At 37.6% G+C, this 26,107-nt stretch overlaps 1 protein-coding gene across 7 annotated transcripts in view; it reads right to left on the bottom strand.

The window, feature by feature from the left end:
- The window catches only part of ralgapa2 (Ral GTPase activating protein catalytic subunit alpha 2), a 560,288-nt gene that overhangs the window by 102,957 nt on the left and 431,224 nt on the right, over positions 1 to 26,107 (bottom strand). For all 7 annotated transcript variants that reach the window (XR_011886861.1, XM_072265566.1, XM_072265565.1 and 4 more), the window contains exon 39: positions 2,324 to 2,445. Coding sequence is in view for 6 of the 7 variants with exons in the window: in XM_072265566.1 (XP_072121667.1) it covers positions 2,324 to 2,445 (122 nt within the window). In the remaining variant the exon portion in view is untranslated. The remainder of the gene's footprint in view (positions 1 to 2,323; positions 2,446 to 26,107) is intronic.

Raw genomic sequence — 26,107 nt, 5'->3', positions numbered from 1 at the left:
CGCAGCAGGCCAGGCAGCATCTCTAGGAAGAGGTACAGTTGACGTTTCAGGCCGAGATCTTACTAACTCTTCCTTCAGTTAGTCCTGACGAAGGGTCTCTGCCTGAAACGTCGACTGTACCTCTTCCTAGAGATGCTGCCTGGCCTGCTGCGTTCACCAGCAACTTTGATGTGTGTTGCTTGAATTTCCAGCATCTGCAGAATTCCTGTTGTTTGCGTCTTATACATGGAACTCATTTCAAAGTTAATCCACAGACCTCATCTTATCTTTTCTTTTTTAAATTGAGTCAAGGCCACCATTTTTCCAACACTCCCCTACTTAGACTCTACGTTGGACAAGAAACATACTGCTTCAGGAATCTGTCAAGGATGTATTTGTAAAATCTTCTCATTTGATTTATATTTGACACAAACTAGGTGGTTTTTGTGACATCCATCACAACAGCAAAATACTGAAATTGCCTAGATTCCTGATCTTCAATTTCTTTAACAGGATTTGATTTCCATCCAATAAACCAACAAACCCCATGCTATTCTTTGATTCCGGTCAGGTACAATACATTCGGGAAATATCAATAAAATTCTATCACATTACACAGAAAGAGAAAAGTACAAACGTTTGTAGTTAAAAGATACAGAAAAACATAGAAAGTATTAAAAAGATATACACCCACAAGAGAAAATACTGACTACCTCTTTATGTAAAATCCAGTATCATTTTTTTTTACTGAATTTCATTTTGTTTCATTTGGTAGAAAGATATGTTGAATAAGTTAAATGTTAGTTAAATATTACTTAAATCTCTTCAGCTTGACGCAAACAGACTCCATGAACTAAAATTGGAATCAGTGCAAACAATGAATTACACAAGAAATATAGCCTAAAGGTTATAACCTTTTTAGGAATCTGGAGCAATATAGGAAGTGCAAATGATTGTAAATGAATTCAGTAGAACAGTTGAAATCAACATCCATTTTTTTTAATGCAGTTGAAAATATTAGGCTACACTAGCAGGATAAAATACAAATCAGAAATGAATGCTGTAATGATCATCACAAGAGAACAGCAACAGAGGATAGGAAATTATGCAGAAGAAAATGTTTCCTAATACCACAAATTCCACTGATGATGTTGGTTCAAGCAGAATGCATACAATCTGAAGCCTTCAATAGAAAAATGAATTTATTTAAACGTTGGCCTGCAGTGCAGAAATAAGCAGAAATATCTCATGCCAAAAATAAGCATATGGCATGTTATTAGGAATTATCATACAAGTAAATCATATAAATGATTTCGAGAGATAAGGCATATGTTGCTGAGCAAAAAAGAGAACTAAGGGACCAAGTGGAAAATTTGTGAAATTAACTAAACAGATTGTTAGGCTTGAGGTAAATGATTGCCACTGCTGCTAATAGAATTAAGAATGCCAGTAAACTCAAGTAATTTGCTGGCATATTATTATTAAGGCTTAAGATTTCATTCTGTAATTTATAAAATAAAGTTTAGAAAAGCATATCGTGAATTAAATTTTACATCAACAAATATTTTCAGCAACTTTCAAAATAATAAAAAAGAAATAATGCATTCAGAAACTTCTTGAACTTTTGAAACTTTTCAAAATTCTTCAGTAAAGTATTTTGCTTTAGTAATGGATTATTTAGTAAATTTATCGAAGTCCTTCACTATAATTGTTTAATAAATGATTGGATTTTGCTTCTTCTAACTCAAGAAGCCACAATTTTTGTAACATTTTACTGAGGACTTAGATTCTGGAAAAGACTGTAGACTTTCTAAAGATGCCAGTAAATTACAATATGATTTTTTTGGCACAAATCATTGAGGCCTAATAGCTATTAATAATTATACTTGTTTGACATTACTTCTGGAACTTATTGTGCTATATATTTGGAATGTGCATAGTATTCCTCGACCAACTGCTGAACAAATATGGGACATTAGTGACTTCTGTATTACTGGATCTTTTACCCTCAATTCAGCACTAATTCAAATAAGATTCTGTATTGTACATTCAATACATATCAACAATCTGTATCATTTACTTAGTGTGAAGATATTATGCCAAGCAAATTCATTGACTTACCTGGTTTGGACAGTCAACCAATTAAGGGAAAGAAAATGAATAAAAATGGATGAAGGAACAGCTTTGATACAAAAAAATTAAATGGGTACTTTTTCCATTTGATACTCATTTGGTTTATTCTAAATAAAAGAGGGTGTCTTGAATTTTTCAGCATTATCTGCAGAAAATTGTTGTACATCTGTCACCAGAGTGATCCACAAAGAAAAGAATAATTTTGACTTACCCATGTTACTGAGGGAGTAGCTTGGGGAGGGTGCGAAGACTTGGGCTGCAAAATCTTCAAATGGCATGACCTCTTTGTGTTGCTGGACTATTGCTTCAACGTACTGAGCTCTTTCTTCATAACTGTGTGATTGGTTAAAGAAGTATGCAGAAGCAAGTGGAGGTGAACATAACCGAAATCTTTAAGTGATGCATAGAAATGCCATTTCTAACACCTGTATTTTTCTAACAGCCAAGCCGCAGAATATTTATACAATTACAATAGATCATGTTAACGACTCTGCTCCCATCAATACTTCACAACTTCTTTATCATTCTAGATGCAACAAGAAATTAAAAAAAAATAATTTAACTGTATTCTGAAAACATTTCGGCATTAATTTTTATGTAAACAATATGACATCATCAACTTTAGGTACTGGCAGTATCTCATCCAGTATAATCTGGTTTTGGATATTTAAATAAAAATAAATAATTCATTCATTTAAAGGGACAAACTCTGCAATAATGACAGATGGTAGAATAAAATTTACGATTTTTAAATTGCAACCTATTTGCTATTGTACCCTTCCACAGAATCTAGCCTATTTGAAAACATTCACCAGAATTCGTATGGAAATATTAGAAGTAAATTAAGGCAGAGTGTAAAGCTCTGATATTATTATTCTTTTATTATACGTGATCATTGTGTAAGCACTGGCCCAGGTGCAGAAATGTTCAGTAATGCCTAGCTGTGCAATTTGGACAGAACTCTTACTGCAACATGCTCTAAAACTTCAGATCAATCAAAACCATTTAAAATTAATTTAACTTAAACACTTTGGAGTACATCACTTTACTGCCGAGCAGTTTTCAATTTCAGTGTGTCATAGTTAATAAGCAGCGCGTGCCAGACCTGCCACAGAATATTATTTAAAACTCAGAGCTCCAAGAACAAACTCAAAGCCCCACACAAGAAATACACTCTGTCAAAAATCTGATTACATTATCTGTAATAAAACACCACTAAATTGCTTCCCTATGACCATGGTAAAACTCACAACTGCCGCAGTAATCAAAAACCAGTCACCAATAACTTAAAAGCGTGACAGAGTTCAACAACCTTCCAGCTGCCCTAATAGGACCCCTGCTTGTAGCTGCTTTTCATGACACACTGTGGAGAGCTTTAATTTTCTTCTTTGTGTTAAGTTTCACACTCTACAAAAGAGGGTTGAAACATAGTTATAAATCACATACAAAATACAGGCCCTTGTAAAATTTGCTGTTGTCTTTAACACTCCTTGGAAAGTAAAGTTGATATTGATATACTAAATTGGCAGTCAAAATGCAAATGCCTAGAAGGACAGCATAAGAATAATCCTAAATTGGGAATAATACAGTCAACTGTTACTTCTAGGAGTTTTAGAATAGCGTTCTGGCAAAATTAGACATACATTAAAGGTTGCTTCAGGGTTGGGTTGGGAAGGGTGGGGGCTGCTGATAAAATTTAAAGTTGTGTGTTTTCCATAATAATACTGCAATGGAAGGTAACATGAAAGACTTAAAACAGAGTAAAAAAAATTAAGTTTACAAATTATTTAATCATATAGTTATGCTCTTTAAATGTAAAATTATTTTGTCTGCTCACTATTTAGTGTTAGAGTTGAAATATGGACCTTATGAGTTTATTTATTGCTGGCCTTTCTATACAGACTCAAATTCTGATGACCCTAGTTAATGAATAGCCTGCTTAATTTGGTAAGACCAGAGGCACACATTCTGCCAATTCTTTAGGGACCAACTGATGCCATTCATAAGTCATTAGATGTTGTCTTTTTCTGAAATGCATGCAGGCTGTTGCTCGGTCTTTCCACTCCATATTGCCTCAGCAAGCCACTGGCCTCGTCAACAGCAGGCTGTTGGGCTGGTGTGTCCTTCTGGCGAACAGGCGCTTTGACACTAAGCTGGCACGTGCTGGCGCAGCAGGAGCAGGCTTGGGCGTGACAAATTGTTGAAAGAGCTGAGCTAAAGTTGAGGCCGTGAGCCACCTGAGCCTCAGGCCCTCTATGGGCCTGTCATCAGTTGCCAATTCATTGCTTGGCCAATAGTCTGTAGTCAGCTTCTGGGCTCAGTTTAAACAAGGCAGAAACAATATATAGCTCTTTCAGGCGATGGCTAATAACACCCTGCTGTTTAATGAAAGGCCCTGCATAACTAACACATAAGAATACAATACAGCACACAACAGCTAACAAAACATAGACGTTCACTAAATAATGTATGCAAAGACAGTAAGACCAGGGACTCCAAATTAACGTAAACCCAAATGATCTAGTACAATAGCCAGCTCTCTCATGAAGGCAGGCAGGCAGTAATGTGGACCGTGACAACATGCATCAAGTCTGGATGGAAAAAGCAGAAACAATGATAGCATACTGCATATATTAAGATTTTGCCCAATGTATATTTTAGCCCTTAGCATGGTCACCGCACTGATTTTAACATTGCACTTTTGCTGTTTATTCAAAATACCTTGGTACAAAACAGCAGCATATTAAGTTTAAAGTTCATGTTTGTAAACCTTACGTTTGTGTAGCAGCAGATTAAAAAAATAGATAGAGATTGGTTGCTTGAGACTAAACTGCGGCTTCTTTTATTAATAACATTGTCAGAAAGTGCAATTTTCCGATGTACATATTAAAATGATAACAGAGAGCTTTGATGTGCATTAGTCTTTTTAAATGCTACACATAATTGTATCATGGTGTTTCTGTGGTTCAGCTTATTGTTTCTCTAGTATTGATTGTCTACATTAAACACAAATAGCTTTTTAAAAAGAGGAGACATATCACAATCAAAGAGGAAGCATAATTAGCCAGGTAATGTTCGCAATCATATATAATGACTATACTTCAAGATGCTGCAGACAGCTAGATTTTAAATGTTTAGAATATTAATGACATTTGATATGTTAACTATCTTTCTTGTGATATTTAACTGAAATATATATAAACAATAATTATCAAATAATGGATGAAAAAATTCCTTTACAATTCAATTAATTCCTTATGTTGCAGGTTACAGGATAACAAGAATGGAAAAAGCACATCAAGTCCTTGTTGTCATAGTAACTGATGTCACTAAGAATGAGTCACTTTGAGAGCAAGTACATTAGCAAAGACCATAAACACACAGCCATGCAAAAAAAGGCCACTGTAAGAAATGCATCAAAAATATTACCTCAGCAAAGTGGATAAAGTACAATTTTGGAAGGCATTAGGAATAGAATTTCTCTGCAGTCTCATTAAAAATTGAGTTCTCTCAAAAATGAGGCTACACAAAAAAATAAATTAGGAAAGGACAAAAGGTAAATAAAGCCATATGGTCCTCTATTATCATAAATGCAGATAATTTCTACATGGTTGCTACTGAGATTGCTTGCCTAAATATTGACAAAAGTAAGAGCGGACGTGATTTCCGTAGATAGGATACACCTACGCAGCAAGATTGTTTGCTTTAAGCTGAACAGTCTGCAACATCACTAACAAAACAAAACAGCAAATAAATGTAACTGAAACAATGCCTACTGAAACACTGCTTTTCAGTTGCAATTTACTCAGTTGTTCCAAAGAAAGCTAAACCAAAAAAATTCTTGACTTATTAATATTTGTTTTTCAAGAAAATCAGACCAGCAACACTAAATGAAAACCTGACACTGTTCTTGTTCTTTATTCAATAATTCTGCATTATATATCAGATGTTTTAAACCAGAAATCACCACACTAAAAATCCTGTACTGCATTATATTGTCACAGCTAAAGTGGTCAAAGCATTTCTGTATAATCGGAGGAAGGAAAAAGTAATCAGGATTCATATTTGCTATGAAGTGATAAAGGACTCCTGCCTATTCTCTGCATGAGATGTTAGGTTTCAATCTATTAAGACATAAGATACTGATACAGAAATTGGCAAAGGCTGGATAATATCAAATTCACTTGGTTGAAAATCAAGACCAATGACTGAGCAAACTGCAACCAGTCAATTTCCACAGAAGTTATTCTTATACAGGACAGTTGACCCAATGTGGACTTTATCACTTTATGAATGTAAGGCTAAATTATAATTTTTGTATGGGTTATACATTGTATCACATCATTAAACATAACATGTAATAACTTTGTGCCAGCAAAACTGAAGATTTGTCAAAGGTATTTAATATTGTGGTTAATACTCCATTTAATCTTGCAATTAATTACAGCAACAAATACAGAAAATGCTGGACATTTTTCCGGTATCTACAATCTTCTTTAATTTTCATGCATTTGTTGAAATCAGGATTACAGTAAATTCCAGGGCGATGTATCACTGTTATGAGAAACATAACTTCTAAATCAGAGGAACAAGGTCAGTTTATAGCATCCACTGTTAAATTATCAAATGGCAAAAAGAGAAAGAAAATACAAAAAGAATCTGAACCTTTAATATCCTGCAAAGAATGGACACTCATGGGAGGTAGTTGAAGACACCTAGGTCATGTAACAGCTGAGGTCTTCAGTAGAAGAGATCGGGAGGAAAAGTAGGAAAATGAACAAAAATAGTACCTATTCAGCATTTAACAACCATCTAAAATTATTACGTTTTTCCTCTTCTTTTCCAGTCTGAAATATGGAATAATCTTGAGTACCCAAAATGTGCCTCAAAATGCTTTAATTAAATGTGCGGTATAGTCACTCTTAGACTTTAGGAAACATAACAGTCAATTGAAGCCAAACCAATTCTAACAAATACCAATGTGATAATGAATGGTCAATCTGTTGATTCAAGAATAAAATATGATTAGGATGCCAAGGATCCCATGCTTGATCTTTTACAAATTGTCCAGGGAATAAATTAACAGGTGGACAGAGAAAAAGTAAGTAGACGTTGAAAGCTTTCTTGAAGAGTAACATCTCCAGTGAGTCCTGGGAACCTCTGAACTGTGACAACTCAGAGTAGAGAAGAACACCTTGGGAGGGTATGGAGAATCTTGAGGCTATCCATCATTAATTCACATCGGTTTTGCGTGGGTGCCAGAAGAAGCACACCTCTTACAAACTCTCCACGTGCCCATGCTGTCAGCCACCACCTGCCCCATCTGTGAAAGGGCCTACTTTGGCTTCGATAACTTCCTCAACACCCCCTCCCAAAACAAAACACTGTGAAAGTAAATCATCCTTAAACCAGGGGGACTGCCCCACAGAATTAGGAGACTCACCAAGAAGCTTCTACAAATAACATGATAAAGAATCAGAATGATACGTTGATTCAGGAATAAAAATACACTAACACACACAAAATGTTGGAGGGACTCAGCAGACTAGGCAGCATCTATGGAAAAGAATACAGTCAACATTTCAGGGTGAAATCATCCTCCAAACTGTGCCCATGTCACCAGCTGTTACTTTTTCTCCCCCTTTAAGGTTCACCTACCAGCCAAGTGTTATGTCAGTCATAATCAAATGTCCCCGGAACCCAGCACTGGATTATGCACAAAGTGGAAAATATCTTGGGTGATGTAGACTTAGCCTAATGCAGCATCAGAAAGATGGTACCCCAGTGCGCAAGTTCTTTCAAACTGCACTGTATTGTATCCGCTTCTACCACCATCGCAAAAAAAAAGAATAGTACATGGAGTTTAGAAAAATAGAGGGCTCTGGGTAAGCCTAGTAATTCTAAGGTAGGGACATGTTCGGCACAGCTTTGTGGGCCGAAGGGCCTGTATTGTGTTGTAGGTTTTTTATGTTTCTATCGAGGGCAGCCAGAAATTTGAAACTTATAATCAAATACCAGTAATTCTAAGAAAAAAATTCAAAAAACGACAGCAAAGTATGATTTTCATGTTTCTCCTGAATTTTACATTATGTATTTAAGTATGAGACAGCTGCGGAATCTAATTCAGAGAAATTTGATAGAACTAGCTCATAAAACCATATACTTCCTACTCAAAAGTTTTAATTGGATTGGGTCATGGAATTTCCTTTGATTAGCTATGATTTTCACAACCAGTTGAGTTCTGGCTTCCAACTGACGCATGTCAAATATTCTACAGTGATGCCCCTCAATGGGGACCATTAACCCCCGATGCTGTTTGTCTGCATCGTTGATTATATGGTCATACAGCAAGTATGAAATGCCAGTTTTCTTTTCAAAGAATTCCAAATTCAGAAGGAGAGGGTAAGACAGAATCATCTATAAAAATAAACCTCAATTTATGCTTTTATTAAATTTAGAAGGGGTGAATCAATAAGGTCTGTGATGTTACTGAATAATGAATTGCCAACTAATTTTCAAAAAGGCACTAACATCCCATTTACATCATAATCCATTCTTTCAAAATGCTTTGATATATCATGGCAGCTTAGACTATTTGAGGCCAGAAATGATTCACCCAGTTCTGTTTTACCTTTTTCTTTTTTTGACAGGTGGCCTTAACAACAAAATGCAATTGAATTTGTGACAAAGCCTAATTCAAACATTTCATATCCAAAACCATTTGGTGCATTGATATTTGAGCCTTAACAATTAAGCTCTCAATATCCTCTGAAAACAGTTTTAAACTACTGGAGCTACATTATAATTCTCAAAAGGTTACAGGTAGGTCTTGTAACTTTTATAAATTTGGAGTCAGATGTTTGGCTGTACAATAGAGAGAATAGGAGCTGTGAGAATGCAGGAGAGAGCACTCAGATCAATTAGACTTATTTGAGAACAAGTTTTTCAGAAATATGTTTGTTTCCTTATGTGCACAACTAAACTATTCAGAGTAGTTAAGCACTGACTATTTGTTTCTGTTTGAATTTTTAATTGTGAAAACAAACATATGTGTTAACCTTAAGAAAGGGCTTATTCATTTTGCTTCTTCAGTGTTACTGAAAGATTTACTTAAATGCATCCTTTCAGTTGGGACTTCAGAAATGCTCTCAAATTTGAAGAGAGTAGAGTTCTTCCATAAGTTAGGTTTTTATGCTAACATTTTTTCCAGCATTATATAATGTTTGTAAGAAAGAAAATATTTTCTTTATTTAAATACATTGTAATATGATGCATTGCAAGATATAAACATTTTACAAATCAATAATTAAAGTAGAAATGTTTGTTTGTTAAACATTTAGCCTGGTAATTTACTAAAGAAACAATCCTTTGAATATGGAACCAAAACTGCTTAATAAATGTAGAAATCTTCCTTTGGAACAAATTCTGAACATATCTGGTTAACTCAGCTTGTTTTACATAATTAACTTTACTGCTTCTAACAGTTACAATCTCAATAATACAGAGAAAAGGAGAAGGCAGTAGCATTAACTGGGTGGCAACAAGCTCTATTAAAGAATGAACAATTGGCACAGGTATATCCCAAGAACCATAGCTCATTAACCTCTTTCTACAGATATCAGTTAGAATGCCAGTAAAGTTCTTAAGTGCAGAACCCGGGTTCTACTCAAGTAAGACAGGCTTTCAGTTTCAACTTGAGTGAACTCAGATTGGAAATTGAGAGTGACTTTCTACTTCTTCCACTTTTAAGTTTTCCTGGAATAAGTCATGAGGGTTGTAGAGTATGTCTACTCACATCCAGAAAGATGTGTTATATTGAAATGCTTAAACAAATCTACGTTACTTTCCATTGTTTGTACAATGCAATAATAGGTTTCACAGATGTTCAGCACTGTTTGATGGCCATTAGACAATTTATATTAACTTGTAACTACTGATTACTTAGTCTAAAGAACGTCACATAAACAGTTTCAAAAGAAACATCAGAGTACTTTGTGGGGGGGGGGGAATGGGACATTATTCTGCATCTCCATTAATTAGGCAACTCAAAGAGGCGAAACAACCTTCTGGAAAATGGCTTGGATTTTCTGCAAAGGTGTCAGTGTTTGCTGAGGTTATACAAGTTAGTCTGACTGCAACTTCTGCATGATTGGCAAGTGCATTCAAAGATTGTAGTCAGAGATATGTGTCAGTGATTCCCTGCTCCTTCACAGGTTGCATTGTCTGCTCATCTTTTCCATAGTAATCTTGAGAACTTCCATGTATTTAATGATTATTCTCTTTTAAAATACATAGAATATATTATCCTCTATTAACGTTATGGCAGTTATATTAGTAATGGTTAATATTTCAGTCCCTACACTTACATTATCTACAGGTCCACTCTATATTTTGCATTTGGTTAAAAAGTATTCTTAGTTCCCAATTTGATATCTCTGAACTCTGACAATTTGTCAAAATGACTGTCAGCTCGGATAGTTTGAAGACATGGTTGGTAGGCACCAGAGATCCCCTAGAATTCATACTTGACATCAGATAATATTGGAAAAGGGGAAATCCACACAACAGATATTGTTAGATCTCTGTGGATGACTTTATTTGAGATTAGGATTGAGCACACTGACCTCATTGTTGCCTGTAAAATCCAAGATATAGCTTTCAGCTTTTGGCCCATAATAATGCTGTGATCAGGAGGATATTCATGTGATAAAAGAGGTGTACAGCCATACTGCAGGCTCTTCTTTACAGTACCAAGCATACAACCTTATAAAAATTCAAGTTATCAGGTGGTAGCATTTGTATTTGATAATGAGTACTTAGGCACCTACTTTTCCCAAAGACTGACAAACAACTTGTTCGGCCTTGATTGAGAATTGCTATTTTCATGCTTTCCATTGCTGCTTTTATGTTTGTGAAATTAAGGATCAGTTATTTATTCAGCTATCCGAATATTATATTTAAAAAAGAGATGTAATATCGGTAGAAAATTAGATGCAAGCATAAACGAATGAATTGACGAGGATGATAAAGAAAAAAGGAGAGAATATGGAGAGAATGGCAAGTGAGCTATATTTTTTCAGGTGAGGTAAATCACCAAAACAGTGGGAAGTAGCACTTGATTTTGGGCAATGTAGGCATGGATTTCACTCCAAATAGCTAAAGGTCAGAATCCAGCAGTGGAATAGGGCAGGAGAAGTTTGATAATAGTTCCTACTGCAACACAAGAAGACAGCTGAGCAAAGGCACGATGAAATGATTGGTGCATTGACAGGCCCATATTCAGTGTCAAGGTATATGGACAATCTGACACTGAGCTGGTGTAGGAAGTTGCACAGAGCTTAATGCTCTCTCTGTCCACATTCATTCATTGGTTGATCCAAACAAAATGAATAGCCTTACCACTGATATGATCACTTCCGCTGCAGCACACAAACACCCAACATCTACATGCTGTAGTGGAAGCTCAGAATGACGCGACGCTGGCTGCACTCGACATCATTTTGAAGGTGGATTACAGCATGTAAAAAGAGCTGGCAAGGTGTCATGCATTCCAAAACACTGTCCTCTAACAGAGTATTAGCATTGTTGAGGTATCACTCAGCAGCAATGATTTCATGACCAACTTTTTTCTCTCAGCAACTCTGAACTGGTGAAAAATTGAAGGCCAGGTTCAATTTCATTCCCATTTAATTTGAACTTCTGCCACGTTTGTGATTTATAAATAATCACATAGCTCCATCAATGTAAACGTGAAGAATATTTTGACTTCCAGTGGAACACTATATATAATTAGGTAAAAATAACCTGTTGATCTAAGTTTGATCATAATCAGAACTTGGCACAATATACTATCCCCATAGCAATGGACTCTTGGCTGGTTATACACTATATTAGATTGCTCTTTTCTAATATTGTTAACGCTATGAACACTTCAATGACATTCTTTATAATTAATCAGCATCTTTTAAATAGAGCCGAGATCCAAAAATCATGAGTGTGTGTTTGATTTTGACTAGTGCCATTACCCCCCAATAAACTCATTAACACATACGAATCCTCTAATACCAAGTGTAATGATAAAAACAATATTGCATTCTTTGGCAGTCATTCAGGGTAATGTCTGACTTATGTCCCCTCCAGTTCAACAGGCTCTGAGAACTAATAGGCCATTGTGTGACCCATAGATTCTGCCACAGGTGGAGCAGGTACTTAACGGGGTGGAAAGATTGGTCCTTTGAGAGGTGGTATCTTCTTTCATTGGGTTTCTTTACTACTGAAGGGATTTCCTGAATGCTCCTCAAATTTGAACAGTAATGAGCCAGAAATTCCCATGAGTTATTGGGGATGATACATTTTTTCCTCAGTGGTTTTGAAGATGGTTCTTGCACAGCTTTCTCTGTTGATAAGACAGTGAGATACAGAATGGATCAGTCAGTAGAAGACTTTATTTTGCAGATGTCTTGTGCAAGCTTCATTCTTCCATATGCTTTCAGGAATGCATTAGCAAGGATGTGGAGATTGGCCTCTGAACATGTGGCTATACAAGATATCATCTGCATCCTTTAGCTCAATGGCTGACATTGGGGTGATCCTTGCTTCTATAGTGGAGAACATGTAGGTTTGAACAATTTTGCATTGTCTGTCAACCATCGCCCTTCCAGCATGAACCTAGTTGGAGGTGAGGTGCTCAATGTCTTTTGTAAGAACCTAGTATCAGCCATCCATATTGGAGCTGGTTTGGAGTAATTAAAGCTTTGATACTGGCTTAAGAGAGGATTTTGACTTTGGTTCACTTATCCTGCTAGTAGATATGGAGAATTTGATTTTGGATGCCAGTTACACAACTCTAAAACATGATGAAAATTGTAATCCATGGTGCTGATATACCGTAAACATTGAACCATATTTGAGACTTTAATCTTCAAATATTCATTTGCTCTGATAACCAAAGGCTGTACTCATTCACCGAAGGCAATGGTGAATTTTATTATTAAAGTGCAGTGGTTCCTGAGGTATTGAAAGTGCATGATCTCCAGGAATTTTCCTCAGATATTCATCTTAATCCTACACCAGTTACATCATCCAACAAACCCATGAAAATTGGTGTTCGGCAAAACTGTCCTTTCAGCAATGCTGCACCTTGCCTCTAACAAATTTCTTGGTGCAGTGGAGCTCACCGATGGGCAAGATGGGAAAGCATCATCCTCACTCCAGAACCAAAGTCCTTCCAACCTGTCACAGAGCTGCAATATACAGACATTTGCCTTCCTGCACGTTCAGAGTCCGAGCTGCAAGTTAACTTGTTCACTGAAGACTACAGCAGAATGGGATTTGTTCTAAACATCTACAAAGTAAAGATCCTTTTCCAACCCACCCACATTACATATCACTGTTCATTGTGATTGAAGTTCTACTATAGGACCTTGAAAAATAGTTACCATAACCCAGTAGCCATCTCTAAGTGAAGGCACATATCAGCAATGCCTTTCATTTTTATGAAAGTACAGGGAATGACTAATTAAACATAAATGGGCAGTGAAGAGGTACAGGGCTTACATTATTAGATTAGCACCTAAATAATCAAGTCCTTAAAGTTGTCCTTAAAGTTATCTTTAAAAACGTTCAATGAAAATCACTGAATAGCTGACCATAACAGATGGGTGAATTGAATACTGAATACATGATGATAATGCTCCTGTTAAAATGTAGTAATGTAGTACTATCAGGTCATTATACCACTTTTCCATTATTTTATCATTGTTTTTTTCCAATTATTGGCATAATATATAGTTTTAAGATTTTGGAAGAACTAACCCCTGTACAGTATCGTCAAATGTCTGCACCTGATACACGTCCTCAGAATCTCACACCGAAGTCTGAAATTCTAGGGGAATTCTGAGCAGCTTAATGGCAATAAACAGAACACTTCAAAATGCAGAAGCAAACATTTTATGTACAAATTATTCAAATAGGTCAAAATCTCCCCCATTATTTCCTTCATTATTTTTGTTATGCACTTGTACTTTTCGACATTAAGAAAAGACAAAGAATGTTTCGGGTGAGGGGAAAGGTCAACATTTCTAGTGCTGCCCATTGCACAAAGTAGTGTTGTATTTGATTACTTGGAAAAAATACTTCAGAAAGTACCTTAAATAAAATTAAATTATTAACTTTTTTGAGGGGCTTTTCAGTGGAAACATTTCTTCATTAAGCAAGATAAAGATAATTGTAATTTAGGACTGGAAAGCACAGTATGTTGAATTATTTCAGTCTATTGCTTTATGGAAGAGCCCAAGCAGTTCGATCACTCATACCAACAATAAGAGAAAGACAACTCAGATTGCTAGGACACATCATGCGGAAAGATGAACTAGAAAAACTCATACTCTCTGGAAAGATTGAGGGGAGTAAACCTAGAGGAAGACCTCGGCTTATGTACATCAAAAGCATAGCCAGGTGGCTACACAAAGGAAATGGAAGTCATCCAAAAAACGAAGGATAGATCTATATGGAAAACCATGGTCACCAAAGTCTGCATCAGATATGGTACCTAGACAGACAGACATTGCTTTACAAAATAAAAGCAGTAGATTTTTACTTAGTCAATCCTCTCACCAAATTTGCAGCATATAGCTATGGGGTGGCACAGCAGTGAGGTGGTTAACACAATGCTTTACAGTACAGGCGACCCAGGTTCAATTCCTCCCACTGCCTGTAAAGAGTTTGTACGTTCTCCTCATGACCACATGGGTTTTCTCCAGGTGTTCCAGTTTCCTCCCACAATCCAAAGACGTACCAGTTGGTAGGTTAATTGGTCATTGTAAACTGTCCTGTGATTAGGCTAGAATTAAATTGGGGGGGGGGGTTTACTGGGCAGCATGGCTCAAAGGGGCAGAAGGGTCTACTCGGCACTCTATCTCAATAAATAAAAAAATTGTAGAAGTGAACAATTGGTAAACATTAATTAGTAAATTAGTTTATTATTGACAGAAGTACTGAAGAGCAGTAAGAAAAACTTACTTTACATGCCTTCCCTACACATCACTTCATTATTTCAGTACAATAAGGTAGTATAAGGGAAAACAATAATAGAATGCAGAATAAAATGCTGCAGTGCAGAGAAAGTGCAGTGCAGGCAAACAATAAGGTACTAGGCTGTAAAAAGGTAGATTGTGAAGTCAAGAGTCCATCTTAGTGTACGAAAATGCTAAATTTTTACAGTGAATTTGAGGCTTCTAGTTTTTCTATGGCGTCTCTTTTAATTACTCTATCACAAGTTGCTTTTTGCTGTATTTTTTCCTTCCATTCCTTTAAGCATGATCTAACCTATACATTATACTGCCTTGATATTTTTATGGATGTATATTTCAGAGTTCTATCTATGAGCATTTCTTTATCATTTCATTATTGCTTGCCCACATTGTCTAGGCATTGAAATTTATAAGTCCTAAGTCTCCTTGTGCAAGTTTTTTTACATTGCATTCTTAAGCCCAAATATTTTTGATTGATCTGCACAATTCACCTTTTCTGGTGTTAAACAGATATGAACAATTGAATAAGCCAACCAAATCCTTACCAATTATAAATTGCATCAAATCAGACATTTTTACAATTAGTTTTGATATTCAGATCATTTATGCTGATTAGAAACAGCATGTATGCAAGAAGGACCTCGTTATTTCCACCTAATGCTTCTTCAAGTCTGAAGTTATAATTAGTCTGAATTGCAGTTTTTTAAAAATTTGATTCAAAATTTCTTTTGTATAATTCAAAATATCTTAACCAAACAAAAATTTATTGTCTTGAGAATGATGAATCTTTAAAAAGTGAAAGACTTCCAAAATAATTATGAAAAATTATCAGCTATAAATGATCCAACAAATATTTGTAGAGTGGCCGAAATATTATCAGATGACAAAATGAGAAAGAGTATTTTAAAATATTATTTGCTGGTCCATCCAACAGTGCTACACAACAGTGTAACAGAGCCTGCTTCACACCAAGATCCAGTGATCTTAGTCAGATGAATGAGACCAGCAAGCTCCAGTTAATTGCTTCTGTACTTGTTTTACTGAAACCAATATGATTGCCCTATTTTCCAGGGTTACCAATAGCTACAACACACAAAAAAATTACAGTCCTTATCTGTCAACCAGAATGCGCATCATTCAGATATGAATGATATAAACAACTATAGGTTGAAGATTTACCATAAATAAATTTTTGTTAAAACATTAAACATTGATGATGCATGACAATATAATTCTCTCTGGGAATGGGAAATAATTACAAATATGTTTCAAACTTCTGCTCTGTAATAACTAAATGTGCCACTAAATGTACCCTTACTATGATCCAAGTCTCATAGACAATACAAATGTACAAAAGCAGTTAACAAACTAGTGCTTCCTTGCCCACAAGGAAGTGTGTAAGGAGCATTGAAATAAAATTCAATATGAATTAAAATTATGAACACCAAAATCAATAGTTAGTTTCCTGATATCTTGTACAGTTGAATGTGGATCAATGAAATTATTCACAGTTACTTTATAATACAAACACAGGAAATAAAATAGTTAAGTGGAATTTTTATTCATAACTTAACTGGAATTTCTTTCAAATATTTAGGAGATACCTATTTGTATGAGAGGCATTTTGTACTAAACTAGAATACTACCACCATTTTATAATAGTGAGCTATAAATATATTCATAGCTATTACTTTAACTAGTCTTTGACATTGGAGCAAATAGTCCTACAAATTATGATTTCTTTCCTTCTGCCATTCTTTATTATGTTTGAAGAAATTCCATCGAGACATGTCTGTAAATTGCAGGTTTCAGTATGCTTAATTACCATTTCAAAATGTGTAAAAGAATCTGACTTCTCTCATAATGCATTTCTAAATACTGGCTGTAATACATCATTGCAATCCTACAGAATTTTCAGTCCATGCCCACAGTAACCTTTATAAACTAGCTGTCAGATGTGCTTCATACAGAGATTTTGTTTCCTCCACACTGCGTTAGATGTATAATATCACTTGCCGTCTTCAATAAGATTGCATAAAATTAGATTCCATGGAGTGCATTGTTCCGGAGTGTTTAGTTCTACAGATATCAAATAACATACTTATGTATCACATAAATACTTTGCTACTAATATTTCTCTAGTTCAGGAGGAGGTGAGAGCAGTAGTGGAGGAGATGAGAGCCTGCAAGGCGGTGGGAATGAAGCAACAGGGAGCTTGGACAAGGTGGGAGAATGCGGTTGAGAGGAAAGTGACCTGGGCTGATCTTTGGAAAGCTGAACCACACCGATCCAATTTCTCATTCAGGCAGTGTACGATGTGCTTCCAAGCCCATCAAACCTGCACACGAGGCAAGGCAGAGTCATCTGCGTGCCCACTGTGCTCTAAGCGAGGAACCCTGGAGCACATCTTCAGCAGCTGCGCAAGGGCACTTAGTGAGGGATGGTGCAGGTGGAGGCATGATCAGATCCTGAAAACCATCGCTGAAGCCATCAGCGCAGGAGTTGAGTGGGCGAAGCAGTCCTGAACCTCCAAGCAGACCATTGCCTTTGTCAGAGCTGAGGAGCAGCCAATACCCACCAACAGAACATCTACAGGCATCCTGACCTCTGCAAGGGACTGGCAGCTGTTGGTGGACCTCGAACGGCAGCAGAAGTTCCCCAACCATATGGCAGCCACCACCCTGTGACTGGTCATTGTCCTTGTGTCTGAGTCTACTAAGCAAGTGGTGCTGCTGGAGCTGACAGTCCCATGGGAAGATCGCTTGGAAGAGGCCTTTGAGAGGAAGCTCTCCAAGTACACAGGACTGGTCAGCAACTGTCAGCAGGCTGGTTGGAGAGCAAGGTGTCTCCCAGTGGAGGTTGGTTGTAGGGGATTCGCAGCCCGTTCCTTAGCTAGAGCCTTCAGCAATTTGGGCATCGAGAGAGAGAGAGGAAGAGGAGAGCCATCCGCAGTACCACCGATGTGGCAGAGAGGGCCTCAAGATGGCTGTGGCTCAAAAGAGGGGAGCCATGGAGTCATAAGTAGCTAGCCATCTGGACAGAAGCTGGGGTCTGATCAGCCCCGGCTGGGTCACCTGGAGAGGTTGTATGATGTTGAAAGACCTGAAGCACCCAATGATTCCAGGAGCATCACTGAAGATATGTCCAGAAGCATCAGTGGATGTATGTACACAGCTTTTAACTAAGGTGTCAGAAGTAAATAGAAGCCAAGCAAAAATGGTGACAGGAAGGCAACACTGTTCAAACTGCCCCCTCCATCATGCATCTACTGCCCTACCCAAGACAAATTTTTGAGTCACTTACTGGTATCATCATTTACCTCAAAAATCAACAGAAATGGAGAGGAAGCAAGTGAGCCTTGATCCTGAGGTACTGCAGAAGAAGAGGATATCCAATACTGGATGTAAAAGTAAATTGAAAATACCAAACTGTAGTCCAAACAAAGCAAAGACAATTATTCCTGCTACTGTCATAATTTTGGGGATAACTCACTTTTACCTGAAGCCAATACCTAAACCTGAGCCTTTTCCAGATTACAAATATATTATCTTGTTTATCTATTGTAGTACCAGCAGCTACACATGAGTTGAAAACAAACTGCAGAAGCGATTCAGTTTGTCAGGCAGTATCTGTGCAGGCAGAAGGATAATCTATGTTTCTGGACAAAACAGTGAATCAGGAAGTGAATTAGGGACAATGAGTGAAATGCTGAAAAATTATGAAAGGACTTTAAATGTAAAAATAATCAGTTGAACACTTTTCCACCAAATTGTTTATAATTATGCAGTAAGCAAACTTAAAGCAATTAGTGTACTGTAGTTCCTGAAAAATCCTTTTGCACATATGATAATGTGATAGAATATGCTAGTTAAACATATCCTAAACATACTGTGAGGTTAGTATCTTCAGGAGGAAAATGCAGAATTTTCTGCCGCACATTTGACATACTCACTTCAATTAGTTAAACAGTAATACATTATTTGAGGATTCTGAGAACAATCACATTGAGTTATCCTGCTCATAATGTATGCAGCTCAATCTTAGTTCCATTATTTCAAGATTCACTGCAGGCATGGCATTGAATGTATTCTGCAGCTGACTGCACAATAAAAGTCAGTCAGAAAATGAATTGGAGATGACAGAATTATTCTGGGATTCAAAGATACTAAATATTATGGTAGGAACTGAAAGTGTAATGGTATTGTGTTAACTGTCCACAAAGCCCTAAACCCAAAAGAAGATTTTAAGCCTAATCCAATATAGATATCTACAGGTATCTTCACTCTAGGGAGGTTATAGTGTATTCACCTATGCTTCAAGGACTAGCTTACTTCCCTGTCTAGTCCTTGCAGTGTGGTCTAGCTGCCAACACCCACTATTCGAGCGGTGGGACCCCTCCCTACCAAGGAGGGGATACTTCTAGCTAACAAAGCAGTTTATTTTTAAATGATGCACATTTAAACTTAGATAAAGTTCTTCACGCATATTTAACACTCGTGGGATTTCTGATTTGTTTAAGATTTCTGAATTGCAAAAAGATTTATAAACTACAAAAGACTTCCAAACACAGGCACAATTCTTAAGGACTAAAAGAACATACCAACAAGCTGCTGATGAACCAGTCATCTGTCGTAGAAACCAAAGGCTGGAGAATGAATTCTAGTTCTCCTTTCTGTCATTCCATTTGTCATTCTCCTTGTCTTTCCTAACAATCCTCAACGCTTTCAACTATTTACACTGTTTTGTTACTAGTTGCCATTGTTTGCATCTGATGTTTCTCAGATACCTCTGCTGTGGCAAAGTATTCCATCCAGATGGTCTAAAAGCTTCTGGGGATAGAGATCACAGACACCTTAAATTAATGTTGTCAGGGTTGACTCTCTGAATACACAAATATCCCAACCATTGATAGATCAACTAAGCCTGTGACCATGTTTGATATGCTAAGTAACATAACCCCCTTGTCTTATGTTTGTCTAATGCAGACAAGAAATCTCATGGTGACTTCATTTTGTAAACCATATCTCTTGAATAGCCAGTTCCTGTTGTGCTTTGTAAACAATGTTGTTTGTAAAGCTCTGCTTTTAAATTCAAGCTTATGGCTGGTTGCAATTTACATTAAGAACTGAATATGGGTTCTTGTTTACATCAAGAAGCTGAGCAAGAAACGTTTGTTAGACGTTTAACTTTGTCACAAACAACTCTGATCCTTTGGAAAGATTTTGCTGCTGTGCTAGAAAGCTGAAGTTAGCAATGAGTCTCATGGGCCATGGAAAGTGAATAACTATCACAGACTGAGCTGCAATAACATCACTTTCTTGCTAATGAGAAGTCATTGTGCCTGGAGATAGCCACAGAAGTGTGCTCACTGCTCCTCGATAAGGCAGTCTAATGAACAATGGACAGATGAGCAATGTTCCACAATCATCTGCAACACAAGATGAGCCTTACAAAAACTTTTGCAATTTATCCCTTTAGTTGACTCAAGCATGTCAATCCCCAAACTGTGAATGTGCACCAACCTCTGAATGTCTGTCTGCTTCTTCATGTCCTTATCTTTTTAGTCAGGAATGCTTCTTAACCTCACATTTATGTAATTACACCTCATCTTCTGCGTGGTCATCATTCACAAAGGCGTTGCATCAATCTATGCCATGTATCATGCTCATTGATCTCTTCACCCTTGCAGGAGAAACAATTATTCAAAACGAAAGAGAGGCACTATTTCAAAAATGACCCTCTATCCATCTTGCAAATCACATCAACAAAAGAAGCATCTTGGAAGATGAATGGTGGTTTGGAATGCATAACCATTGGTGACAGAACATCATTGGCATCTGTGGACAGAACACTTATCCAGCTCGTTTCATACAGCATACGCTCACATTGAAAATGATCATGTGTACAATGATTGCTCCAACTCAGTTTTAATCCACCCAAGAACTCTTGGAACCTGGTGACAAATCAGTCTGAGGATACACAGTCATAGCACTCATGCCTATCATATACCAGTTCTGACTCCAATATGCTCAGTAAGGGAGAGAGCTGGGTTTCACCTGGAGACGAACATACGGTGAGCAAAAAGAGCTGGGGATACAAGTGAAAAGTCCTTCGGAGGGCACTCCACATTTAGGCAAACTGAATGCAGATAATGCTCCCAACAAGCCACTGCTAATGTTAAACTTCAGCAGCAGGTCCGAGAATGAGTCATAAACTAGCAGATGTCTTTGACCTTAAGGGGCAAAATACAGCTGGCCAATTAACCAATGTTGGGATGTGGGAGGAAACGGCGGAACCCAGCGGAAACCCAAGTTATCATAGGGAGAATGTGAAAACTCCACACAGATAGCACCAGAGAACAGGATCAAACATGAGCCGGTGGAGCTGTGATGGACCAGTTCTATTAACTACAGCATCACGGTACCCCGGAATATAACAGGAGACTGCATGTCTCACTTGCTAAACTTCCTAATGTAGCCATTCTCATCTGGCAGCACTTCACCTATTAATTAATAATCCCACCAATCTCAATGGCCAAGTCAGATGCAGTCATGTCCGAGAACACTCATTGGCTTCGTTCTCAGGGTACAGTCAAGAGCACCTTATCCATCATGGGATAGATGCTAGCAGCTGCTTCCAAGACTTCTGAAGCTACAGGGGATTATGCAATGTTACCTACAGCAAAACAAAGTGTCAGGATTTGTAACTGGTCAAATACATGCACAGAAGCATTTGACACATTGTTCGAGTTTCAGTTCCCAAATACACAAATACATACCTTTGTGGTCATGAACAGTTTTACTTAGTACATGGCAAAAAAAAATACCATATGTGGAATAGTGAGATATGAATGATGTTGAATAGTGGAATTAGGTGAAGCACACAAATTTCATGGCACTGTGTGTTTGTGTATGTTTGCCTATAACAACATCAAACTTGAACTTGACACGAGTTTGGGTAGGGTCTGCCAAGTAACTATGAAGAAGTTGGTAATGAATGTATTGTCTGAGCTAAAAGATCATTGCTGCGATGGCTTTCTGGACAGTATTATAAACTCCTCGTTCACTCTGGAATTGTTTTCTTTTTTCTTCTCACTCTCATCTCATTTGCTTATTCCTCAATATTTTGGAGATGTGAAATATTCTACAGAGCAAAGCAGATCACTGCTATTGTGGTGTAAAACATAGGGAGAAAACAGATTAACAGAGGCAGGTTTTGCACTCTCATTGTGCTTCTTCAATCATGTTCTTGTTGATGACAGGCTTTCATCACTCGTGGGCGTCAGCAGCCTTCTATTTTTTAAGCGGTAACTCTCATCTTCACTCAGCCAGCAAGCAAGTCTGTATGGGAGTTCAACAAGATGAGCAGAGCTGAACTGATGCAACAAGAATGCTTCTTGGCAGCTTCCAAGAAAGCTTGCATGCACAGAAAAAATGGCAATTGTGTAGTTACAGAACAATGGATCAAGCTTGATTAGAACTCATTTAAACATGTGCTTTCAGACATGCCGCATTGATCTTTGTCTCGATTAGCAAAAATGCTAACCTTGAAAGAGAAAATACATAGTTCACTCACAGTAAACATATATTTGATTACTTAATGAGATAGAATGCATGTCACTTGAATGGAAGAGACATTACTAACAACGAATAATTATTTACAAGTAAACATCTGACAGAAAACCTTATTCCAGAACTAAACTTCCTCAATTCCCAATGAGTAGCTACCAAGTTTTATGTTGAAATACCCGCTAATTTTCACATTCATTCTGCAAATATCTTATTGTACTTCAGTTTCCAGCTAGCAAGACCTTTCCTCCCAACAGGAAGGTAATTGCTAACCAAAATAAAGAGTTAATGTACAGAATGAACCATGTGAGTGTGAAAGTATTAACAGACATACCACAGATGCCCATATCCTGCATGAAATGTGTCCCTCCAAGTCATTAGAATGTTGTAAACATCTAATTAATTTCATCAGCTCACAAGCCCTAATGAAGTGTTAACAGCCATTGCAGTGGGAAGAGGCATATGGCGCTGCATTCATGTATAGTAAAATAATCCAATTTCCTTTCTAAATCTTTGCCCAACAGGTATTCACTAATAAAGTACTGTCTTCCCATATGGCTACATTATTCTTTCATTTACCATCAAATCCCAATACAAGATTCTGAATCAAAACATTCAGCAAAATTGCAGAAAGTGATTAAAAATTTGATGTTCATTTCTATCTCAAAAGCTGATGTACTTAAAAAGAAGTTCTTTCACAAGGTGTATATTCTGCCAGCATCAGATATTTGGATATAACACACACAAAATGCTGGAGGAACTCAGTAGGTCAAGCAGCATCTATAGAGAGGAATTAAGAGTCAACGTTTTGGGCTGAGACCTTTCATCGGGACTGGAAAGGAAGGGGGAAGAACCCAGAATAAGGAGGTGGGGGGAGAGGAGGGGGTGCAAGCTGGAAAGTGTTAGATGAAGCCAGGTGAGGGGGTAGGTAAGTGGGCGAGTTAGTTATTAGGATATCCTTTAATCGACAACCAATTTCATAGGTTACTGTCCAAATTAAGCCATATCTATTATCTTCATTTCAAGAAAATTAGCTGCTTGTCTTATTTTGAGCAGGAACAAATGTGGCAAATTAGGAAGCAGGTGATAAAATTTGGATTGTAAAAGCTCGAAAGGAAAATGGAATGAATGATAGAAATGGACAAAGTCTTGGGATCTTATGAAAGAATGATTTAACATACACATGTTTACGGGATTGCTTTGAGTTGGTAGACTGGGCTGCGTTCAAGACTCATCTGTGGATCTGAATGAATACACCAGGGTTGTCAAGCACTTTATAAAATCAGTTGTAGACGAGTGTGTCCCCACAAATCATTCAGAGTCTTCCCCAAACAGAAGACCCAAATGAATCATGAGATCCATAATCTGCTGAGGGCCAGATCAGAGGCATTCAAGTCTGGTGACCAAGAAAGTTACAAGAGGTCCAGGTACAATCTCCAGAAAGCCATCTCGTGGGAGAAGTGGCATTTCCAGACTGAACTTGAATCAATGAAGGATGTTCAACAGCTGTGGCAAGGCTTGAATACTATCACCTCTTATAGAGTAAAATCAAGCGACATAGGCGACTACAGGGCTTCAGTTCCAGATGAGCTCAATGCGTGCTTTGATCGTCAAAACATGAAGAAAACATCATGAACTTCCATCCCCCCATGACGATCCTGTGATTTCAGTCTCTGTTGCCGACGTGAGAGCACCCTTCATGAGGGTGAATTCACGGAAAGCATCCAGCCCAGATAGGGTACCTGGCCAAGAACTAAAGACCTGTGTTATGATGTAGCTGGAGTGTTCACTGAAATCTTTAACCTCTCACTTTGGCAGTCGTCAATTACACCGGTTGCCTAAGAAAAATGTGGTAACCTGCCTCAATAACTATCATCCAGTAGCACTTACATCCATTGTGATGAAGTGATTTGAGTGGTTGGTGGTGAAGCATATCAACTCCTGCCTGAGATGTGATTTGAATATGCTCCAATTTGCCTACCGGCACAACAGGTCCACGCCAGGTACCATCCTATTAGCTCTTCACTCAACGCTGGAACATGTGGACAGGAAAGATGCATACGTCAGGATGCTCTTTATCAACTACAGCTTGGCATTCAATACTACCATCTCCTCAAAACTAATCAATAAGCTTCAAGACCTTGACCTCAATGCCTCCTTGTGGAATTGGATCCTCAATTGCAGACACCAATCAGTTCAGATTGGCAACAACATCTCCTCCACAATCTCCTTCAGCACAGGTACACCACGAGGTTGAGTGCTTGGTCCCCTGCTCTACTTGCTTTACAATTACGACTGTGGCTAAGCACAGCTCAAAATCAGAATCAGGTTTATTATCACCGGCATGTGACGTGAAATTTGTTAACTTAGCAGCAGCAGTTAAATGCAATACATAATATAGAAGATAATAAATAATAAATAAAAGCAATAATAGTAATAAATAAATCAATCAATTACAGCATACTTATATTGAATAGATTAAAAAACATGCAAAAAACAGAAATACTGTATATTAAAATAAGTGAAGTAATATGCATTTAGGAATCGGATGGCAGAGGGGAGGAAGCTGTTCCTGAATCGCTAAGTGTGTGCCTTCAGGCTTCTGTATCTTCTACCTGATGGTAACAGTGAGAAAAGGGCATGCCCTGGGTGCTGGAGGTCCTTAATAATGGACATTGCCTTTCTGACATGCCTTTTCTATCTCCTGCTGTAATTTGTATCCACATCCCGGCAGCTGTTTGGAGGCCTGTATACAACTGCCATTAGGGTCCTTTTGCCCTTGCCATTTCTTAACTCAACCCGTAGAGACTCTACACCTTCCAATCCTATGTCATCCCTTTCTAATGATTTAATATTATTTCTTATACACAGGGCCACACCACCCACTCTGCCGACTAACACATCTTTCTGATACACTGTATATCCTTGGACGTTCAGCTCCCAATGGCAGCCATCCTTTAGACAAGTTTCAGAGGTGGCCACAATGTCATACTTGCCAATCTGTAGCTGAATTTCAAGATTGTCCATTTTATTTTTCATGCTGCGTGCATTCAGATATAACACTTTCAGTCTAGTATTTGTTGCTTTCTGTTTTAACTGCACCACACCTCTACTGCCCTGTAAATCATTCCGCTGGCTGTGATTATGCCTCATCTCCTGCCTGTCCTTTCTATCATCTCCGTTGCACGCTATCTCTGATTTATTTCTGTTTTCCCCTTCCTCAGACCGATCACTCCTGTTCCCATCCCCCTGCCAAATTAGTTTAAACCTTCCCAAACAGCTCTATTAAACCCGCCTACTAAGATATTGGACCCCTTTGGGTTTAGGTGTAACCTGTCCTTTTTGTACAGGTCGTACCTCCCCCAGAAGAGGCCCAGTGATCCAGGAACCCAAAGC

Source organism: Mobula birostris, chromosome 8, assembly GCF_030028105.1.
Source record: "Mobula birostris isolate sMobBir1 chromosome 8, sMobBir1.hap1, whole genome shotgun sequence".
In the NCBI taxonomy this organism is placed as follows: Eukaryota; Metazoa; Chordata; class Chondrichthyes; order Myliobatiformes; family Myliobatidae; genus Mobula; species Mobula birostris.
This window is presented reverse-complemented; position numbering and strand designations above follow the sequence as displayed.